At 49.5% G+C, this 8,629-nt stretch overlaps 1 protein-coding gene across 1 annotated transcript; it reads left to right on the top strand.

Annotated features, from left to right (window-relative positions):
* Positions 1 to 526: 526 nt before the first annotated feature.
* On the top strand, positions 527 to 1,369 carry LOC137355959 (cysteinyl leukotriene receptor 1-like). Its single transcript, XM_068021660.1, has 2 exons — positions 527 to 869; positions 990 to 1,369. The coding sequence occupies exons 1-2, from the start codon at positions 527 to 529 to the stop codon at positions 1,367 to 1,369; spliced, it is 723 nt and encodes a 240-aa protein (XP_067877761.1).
* The last annotated feature ends 7,260 nt before the right edge of the window (positions 1,370 to 8,629 follow it).

Here is an 8,629-nt window from a genome sequence, read left to right as displayed (position 1 = left end):
TTCAACTCTTGTGCTGTCCGATCCATGAACCAATAGTAGGGTGTAGAGCCAGGTTTGCAATTCACTGCAGATCACAGAGTGATTTCAAACCCGGGAGGAAGGAGGTGATTGTCAATTCGGACAGTTTTTGTAATGTGGGTAGTGTCTGATGCAGAGTCCTGGCCCATCAATGGTAAACTTGTAAAATAAGTTAAATCAGAGCTTTGCAGCCTGATTAAAATATTTAATATGTTGATCCCTATCCTGGGTGCAGTTGGTTCTGTCCCTACTCTGTTAAACATGGACCCAGGAAATTTGGAGATGGTTGAGTTCATGGTTGAGCTTTTTAAGTTTTAAGCACTGAACCCATTACAACTCGTCCATTCCAGTATTAAAATCAAGCCCATATTCTCTGGGCTCAGACACGGAGAATGTTTGATCAGTAATTTCCAGTCTCTTTTCCTTTCTCTCTCTTACAATTAATTTACTGACGATTGTGATCCTGTCCCGGGGAAAGTGTGGACTCTCCACCTGCACCACTCGCTACATGGTGGCCATGGCAACAGCAGATCTATTGGTCATTATCACAGATGTCATAATGTGGCGGATAAGTTATTATTATTTCCCAGAATCGTTCCTGAACATCACTCCTGTGTGCAGTGTTGTTGCTGCCCTTGGTTATGGTGCCTCCGACTGTTCGGTCTGGTTCACCGTCGCTTTCTCCTTTGATCGATTTGTGGCCATTCGTTGCCAGAAGCTGAAAACTAAATATTGCACCGAGAAAACTGCGGCTGTGGTTCCAGCAACAATTTGCATTCTGCTCTGTTTAGAAAATATCCCCTTTTGCTTTTCATTTGAACCTGGAGCGATAATCGACAATGTACCATGGGGTTGTTATGTAATGTCAAGCTATTATACTGAGCCCGGATGGGTGGGATTTGACTGGTTTGACACAGTTTTAACCCCATTTCTTCCATTCATTTTAATTCTGTTGCTCAACGCTCTGACAGTCAGACACATTTTAGTGGCCAGTCGTGTCCGTAAGGGACTGAGGGGTCAGAGCAAGGGAGTGAATCGCAGTGACACAGAGATGGAGAGCAGAAGAAACTCTGTGATTTTACTCTTCACCATATCCGGCAGCTTCATACTTCTGTGGTTGATGTATGTTATATATTTCTCAATTTCTAATATTACAGGGATAAATCTCGAGGATGACACTCATCCTTTCTATATCTATGGACATATTGGAATGATGCTGCAGCTATTAAGTTGCTGCACAAACACGTTTATTTATGGGGTGACACAGTCCAAGTTCAGGGAGCAGGTCAAGAATGCAATGAAATATCCGCTTGAATCTATTATTCAATTAATTAAAAAGCAAAACAATTGAGAGCAGCCCAGGAACGGGTCCCAGTGTTTCCAGCCCATGAATGTTCAGGAGCCGACAGCTTGGTGGCTGCTCAGCTTGTTGTCTGCTCGAATGGAGGAGGCCGAGTCCCTCCCTGGTCCCCCTGTTAGCTGATAACGTTTCTCTCTCCTCAGCTTCTGTCAGTCTCTCCCTTAAAATCTGCTGTCGCTATAACTCTCCTCAATACAACAACCCTTAAACCCTCTGTCAATAGAATCAGACAATCTCCAACTGATCTTCCCTCTCTAAAGTCCTTGCAGGTATTGCCACCTGACAAATCCATTCTTGTTCTTCCCGGATATCCATATCTGAATTTCCCGAATCAGATTCCACTCAGTGGTAGATGCAAAACGGCTAGTCATGTTTAGTTTAGAGATACAGCACTGAAACAGGCCCTTCGGCCCACCGAGTCTGTGCCGACCATCAACCATCAATTTATACTAATCCGACACGAATCCCATATTCCAATAACAACCCCACCGGTCCCTATATATTTCTTTACCACCTGCCTATATTAGGGTCAATTTATAATGGCCAATTAACCTATCAACCTGCAAGTCTTTGGCATGTGGGAGGAAACCGGAGCACCCGGAGGAAACCCACGCAGACACAGGGAGAACTTGCAAACTCCGCACAGGCAGTGCCCAGAATCGAACCCGGGTCCCTGGAGCTGTGAGGCTGCAGTGCTAACCACTGCGCCACTGTGCCGCCCAGATACATTGCCAGGTCCTGCGCAAGGTGATCTAGGGTCCTTGGGCGCTCTGCAAGGGTGTACGGGGTCCCGAGGGCTCTGCATGAGGTCTTGCGATCCCCAGGGACTCCGCATGCGCGTCTCCAGAGACTCTACAAGGGCTTCTGGGGTCCCTCGGGCTCTGCAAAGGGAGGAGATTAGGGTTTGGGATATGGTGGGGGGGGGGGGGGGTGGTGGGGGGAGGCGTTGGTTTAGGATTGGAAAGTTTTGCTCGGTCTCTTTGTTGCTGTACTCAGTCAAATGCAGCCTTGATGTCAAGGGCAGTCGTTCTCACCTCGCCTCTTGAGGTCTGCTCTTTCTGTCCATGTTTGAACCAAGTCTGTAATCAGGTCAGCAGCTCAGTGGCGGAACCCAAACTGAGCATCACTGAGCAGCTTATTGCTAAACAAGTGCAGCTGGATAGCACTGTCAACGACACCTTCCATTACTTTCCTGATGATGAGTGTAGACTGATGGGGCAGTCATTGGCCGGGGCGGGCTTGTCCTGCTATTTGTGTAAAGCACATACCTGGGCAATTTCTCACATTGCCGGATAGATGCCAGTGTTGTAGCTGCACTGGAACAGCTTGGTTAGGCATACGACAGGTTCTGGGTCACAGGTCTTCAGTACTATTGCCAGAATGTTGTCAGGGCCTGTGGCATTTGCAGTATCCAATGCCTTCAGTCTTGACGTCAAGTAGAGTGTATCGAATTGGCTGAAGACTGGCATCTGTGATGCTGGGGATTTCAGGTGGAGGGCAAGATGGATCATCCACTCGGCACTTCCGGCTGATGATTGTTGCAAATGCTTCAGCCTTCTCTTTTGCACTGATGTACTGGGCTCTCCCATCATTGAGGATAGGGATATTGGCAGAAACACGTCCTCCAGTTGGTTGTTTAATTGTCCACCACAATTCACAACTGGATGTGGCAGTACAGAAGAACTTCGATCTGAACGATTGGTTATGGGATCGCTTAGCTCTGTCCATCACATGCAGTTTATGCAGAATGGCACACAAGTTGTTCTGGGTGGTGGCTTCACCAGGTTGATACTTCATTTTAAGGTATGCCTGGTGCTGCTCCTGACATGCCCTCCTGCAATCTTCATTGAAACAGGGATGGTCTCCCGACTTGATGGTAATGGCAGAGTGGGGGATATGCCGGACCATGAGGTTACAGATTGTAGTTGAGTACAACTGCTACTGGTGATGGCCCACAGCGCCGCGTGAATGCCCAATTTTACATTGCTTGATCTGTTCAAAATCTATCACATCCAGTACGGTGGTAGTGCCACACAATACGATGGAGCGTATCCTCAAAGGGACGTTGTCTACAGATGGACTGTGCGGTGGTCACTCCTACCAATATTGCAATGTACAGATGCATCTGCCGCATGCAGATTGGTGAGGACCAGATCAAGCATGTTTTTCCCTCTTGTTGGTTCCCTCACCAACTGCCACAGATCCAGTCTAGCAGCTATGTCGTTCAGGACTCGGCCAGCTCGGTCAGTAGTGGTGCTACCGGGCCTGTCTTGGTGATGGATATTGAAGACCACCAATCAGAATGTATTCTGCACCCTTGCCACCCTCAGTGCTTACTGCAAGTAGAGTTCAATGTGGAGGCATAGCAATTCATCAGCTGAGGGAGGGTGGAGTTGGTAATCAGCAGGAGGTTTCCTTGTCCATGTTTGATCTGATGTCATGAGACTTCATGGGGTCTGGAGTCGATGTTGACGACTCCCAGGGCATCTTCCTCCCGACGGTGTACCACTGTGCCGCCACATATGCTGGGTCTGTCCTGCTGGTGGGACAGGACATACCCGGGGATGGTGATGGCGATGTCTGGGTTATTTTCTGTAAGGTATGATTTGGTGAGTATGACTATGTCAGCCTGTTGCATGACTCGTCTGTGGGATAAACCACAATCTACAAGGCACTAGTCAGGAGTGTGTTGGAACACTCTCCACTTGCCTGGTTGGGTGCAGCTCCAACAACACTCAAGAAGCTCGACATCAGCCAGGACAAAGCAGCCCACTTGATTGGCACCTCATACGCAAACATTCACTCCCTCCACCACCGACGCACAGCGGCAACATTGTGTCCCATCTACAAGATGCACTGCAGCAACGCACCATGGCTCCTGAGACTGCACCTTCCAAACCCACGACTTCTACCAGCTAGAAGGACGAGGGCAACAGATGCATGGAAACGCCACCACCTGCAAGTTCCCCTCAAAGCTATACACCATCCTGACTTCCTTCATTGGCGCTGGGTCAAAATCCTGCAACTCCCTTCCTAACAGCACTGTTGCTGTACCTACCCCAGATGGACCTCAGCAGTGAAAGAAGACAGCTCACCACCACCTTCTCAAGGGCACTTAGGGATGGCAATAAATGTTGGCCTGGCTAGTGAAGCTCACATCCGACGAGCGAATAAAAACAATAAAAGATCATCATGATAGTTCTGGTCTTTTCAACACCTCATCCCCTACTGGGCAATCTGATGTCTTTCATTCTGACTTTTGCTTTCAGGACAATTAAGCAGGGTGAGCTATGAATGAAGGTAGCCCGTGGACAAGAACAAGCAATGTACCTGTCAGGAAGAGGCAAAACGCTCGGCACTCAGCAAATGCTGCAGTGCTGTTATCCTCCCCATGTTGTGCAACCTTCCCCGTCGTCACATGCAAAGCTCATAAAGGTGATTGGAATGGAACACTCCCCTTGGCAGAACGCAAGAGTTCATTGAACCTCTTCCTGCACTGGGCCCAATTACACAGGGTGACTACACAGCTACTAGCATCCTTTGTGAACTCCATACAGGCTTGCTTGGTCAGGTGGGAGGACCTCTTTTCCCCATCACGGGGAAAGAGAACCTCCTACCTTTCTCTTGCAGCCTGGAGGAGAATCTGCAGTGGGTGCATCACAGACCCATTTTTATTACATCATCGTTTGCCTTCTCAGTGGTGTAAGTGACGGCCAAGCAACCAGTCAGACAAAGTTGTAGGCTGTGCCAAGCAGATACTGAATCTAAGGTAGGAGTGAATGCGAGCTGGCAAATCTTTCAATCTGGCGCCAGAACGTTCTCTGGAGTCATCGGAGGCAGGAATCAATGACTCGCCTCCCACCCGCACCACGTGCCTCGTGACCCGGGCCTCCACTCTGAAAATCCGACTGAAGACTGACCACACAGGACAGCAACCCGCTCCACCCCCTCTTCCTCTTAGCAGCAAACTCATCAATCATATCTCAGTATCCACTCAGGTGGTCCTGAGTGAAGGGGTCCTGGATGCTTCCTCCCTGTTTGCTCCTCCAAACTTGTGAACTACGTCCCCTTTCTGCTGCCTCTGCTCCATTTCCAAATCGTGTTGCACCCCAAAGAGGTGCTGCAGCTAAAGCCCCAATTACTGAAGCAGACTCTCTCCTGACAGGGCTTCAAACTCCTTTCACCTCCTCGTCAGGGTCCAGCACCACTCCCTTCAAAATCCAAAAAGGTAGCAAAATGCCTCTAATAACAATCAACATAGAACATCTACTAAGTCCGGAGCAGAAAAGTAAGTCAAGACGACATCACCTAGAAGTTGGATGGTTTTCCCTTTATATAATGCTCGTTTTGGGGGAGGGGCACTGACGGGGGTGGGGGAGGGGGTGGGGTTCCCTCATACAATTGAACACAGGTTCAGTTTATAAGACAAAATTAGTTAGATGTGCGAGGACATAAATGGCAAACTGTGCATCAAAATCAGCATTTGTGGCTGTTTGACCTCATGAACATGCTTCCAACAAACTCACACGAGCCTACTGTCAGTAAGAACTTCCACAACCCCGTAACCAGCCGTGGTACATAGCCCAGTTTCACAGCTCTCTGCGTTTATTAACACTTCTCTGCAATTCAGCGTGTCCAACACAGCCAGCAGCACTTTATAGGCCCCACTCAGACGGGCTCAGAGGAGGGGTATGCACAGAATTGCCATGGACGGCAAGGGATGCAGGGCTTCCCCAACGCAATGCATTTTTTACGGCGCAGGATATGCCGAAGAAGGCCATCCCGCTGAGAGGCCAATTGAATCCCTCAGCCACCAATTGGATTTAACCAGTGGGGGGCCTCAGTAAAACGAGGCGACTTCCCTGCAGGTTTGGCGGCCCATCCTCCGTGGGTAATCAGTGGCCCATGGCGGGCCCACACTGGGAAATCTTTCACCTCCCTGAAGTCCCCTCACCCTGCACTAAACGTCCACCCTCCACCACGCACCCCACACCAGGAGCTTCCGGACGTGCCCTGCTCATCCTGCCTCACTCACCTGAGGTCCAGGTTTCAACACTGGGCCTGGGCCAAGGCGTCTGCAGTACTAGCAGTGGCCTTTGTTCCCAGTGACACTGCAAATATCACTGAGTGTCTATTCATTCCAACGCCAGGAGGTCCGGCATCTGCATAAAATTCAGCCAAGTTTTTTACACAGAGGGTGGTGAGTGCCTGGAACATGCTGGCAGGGAAGGTGGTGGAAGCAGATACCACAGCGACGTTTAAGAGACATCTTGACAAATATAATAATAGGAAGGGAATAGAGGGATATGGGCCCGGAAGTGAAGAAGGTGTTTGTTTCGGCAGGCATCAAGATCGGTGTAGGCTTGGAGGACCGAATGGCCTGTTCCTGTGCTGTGCTGTTCTTTGTTCTTTGATGTTCCCCTGGTCTGTCAGATCAGGAAACGCTTTCATGTAACTCACTGTGTCCAGCAGTGTGAGGCGTCCCCTACTCTGTCAGCTCTCTGTGTTTAGAAACACTTCAGTATATTTAACTATGTCGAACACAGTGAGGCCTCCACTGGTCTGTTAGCTCTCCGTGTGGTGCTAAACTCTTCGGTGTATTTCATTTTGACAAGCAGTATGATGCTTTTGATGATCGCCCTGTTTGTGTATGGTTGCATAGTGGTTATGTTACTAGGTTAGTAATTTACATGTCTAGACTCATGATCTGGAAACTTAAATTCAAATCCCATCACAGCTGCTGGAGAATGTAAATTCTGCTCATTCAATAAATCTGGAATAAAATGTTAATCGTTTTAACAGTGGTTATGAAACAATTGATTTTTTGTAAAAACTCTTCTGCTTCACGAATGTCCTTTGAGGAAGGAAATCTGCCATCCTTACCCGGTCTGACCTACATGGGACTCCAGTACCAGAACAATGTGGTTGACTGTTAACTACTCTGTGAAATGGCCGAGCAAGCCACTCAGTTGTACTGACAGTATCTACTTCTCAGGGTTACTTAGGGATGGGTAATCAATACTGTCCTTAACAGCAGCACTCACATCCCATGAATGAATTAAACGAATCAGTCGGGGCTAGAAGCTGGTGTGTCGGGGTTTTGGTGGTGATTTGTGACCTGCCCATGTTGTTTCCGACCGTAACATGTATAATTATTCCCCCACCTCATTTCCATTCTAGTATTGCGGCCCCGAGTGGAACCCGTGCTGCATTCCACTCTGTAACACTGCTTCCTGCCTCTGTACACCGTAGTGGCCACCTAACGGCCAGTTCAAGGCTTTCGTATGCCCCCATGCGGACTTTACGTGTGGCAAACGGGCATCCAGGAACTGAGAGAAGTCGCCTGGGAAAACCAGGCAGCCGCCGATCGGCCCGGGGATGGGGCCCTGATGGAGGTCCGCCCCCGCTAATCCAATCACCCCGAGCACCCTTCTTAGCATTGTCTCACCAGGCCCCTACCGATTACCGGCAAGGCAACAAAACTTACCTTTCCTCCCAGCTCCATGTCTTCTTCTATCTTCGGCTGGGCTGCAGTCCCAGCAGTGGCCACCACTCCCGGTGACGCTGATGGGGCTAAGAGCTGCCGGCCCGCTGATTGGCCGGCAGCTCAGTGAGGCGGGACTTCCTCCCTCAAGCGGGTAGCAGTCCCGTCTTGGAACAATTAAAGCCTGGGGACCCGTAAAATAAGAACCAGATCCCCAGGTGAAGTAGAAGCGGGTTCACTACCAACTTTCACTGCGGTGGCCAGCTCACACCCACCAACTGAAAAATTGTGTCCACAGTCCCTTTAAAAGGGAAGCCACAGAAATGAAATGCAGACTGCTGGATAATCACTGTGAATGATTCAGGCTGAAGAGAGATATCAAAGTTCACCAAGAATAGGGTTCCCCGATTCTGTGACACTGCCCTGGAGGCATTGGTGACACAATTGGAGACCTATGGAGATGTCATGTTTGCGACAGGGGGCAGGAAACATTTGAGGCAGATCTTCAGAATGGAATGGGAGTGAGTGACCAGTGTGGGCTGTGGGCTGGGGGGTGGGGGGTGGTCAATGCCTAGAATGTGGCTCGCAGAACATGGCAGCAGTGCTGGCAAAATCTTCCTGACTTCACTCGGGTGGTCAAGGTGAGTGAATTCATGAGCACATCACATCTCAGAGGAAGCCCAGCACCCAGCTTTCACACTGCTCAATGTACCACACCTCTATCGCACGCCCAGCAGCACTCCCTGACACTCAGGACACCTTTGGTT

This window comes from Heterodontus francisci, chromosome 44 (assembly GCF_036365525.1).
Source record: "Heterodontus francisci isolate sHetFra1 chromosome 44, sHetFra1.hap1, whole genome shotgun sequence".
Classification (NCBI taxonomy): Eukaryota; Metazoa; Chordata; class Chondrichthyes; order Heterodontiformes; family Heterodontidae; genus Heterodontus; species Heterodontus francisci.
The sequence above is the reverse complement of the archived record's forward strand: the minus strand, read 5'-3'. Positions and strand labels throughout refer to the sequence as shown.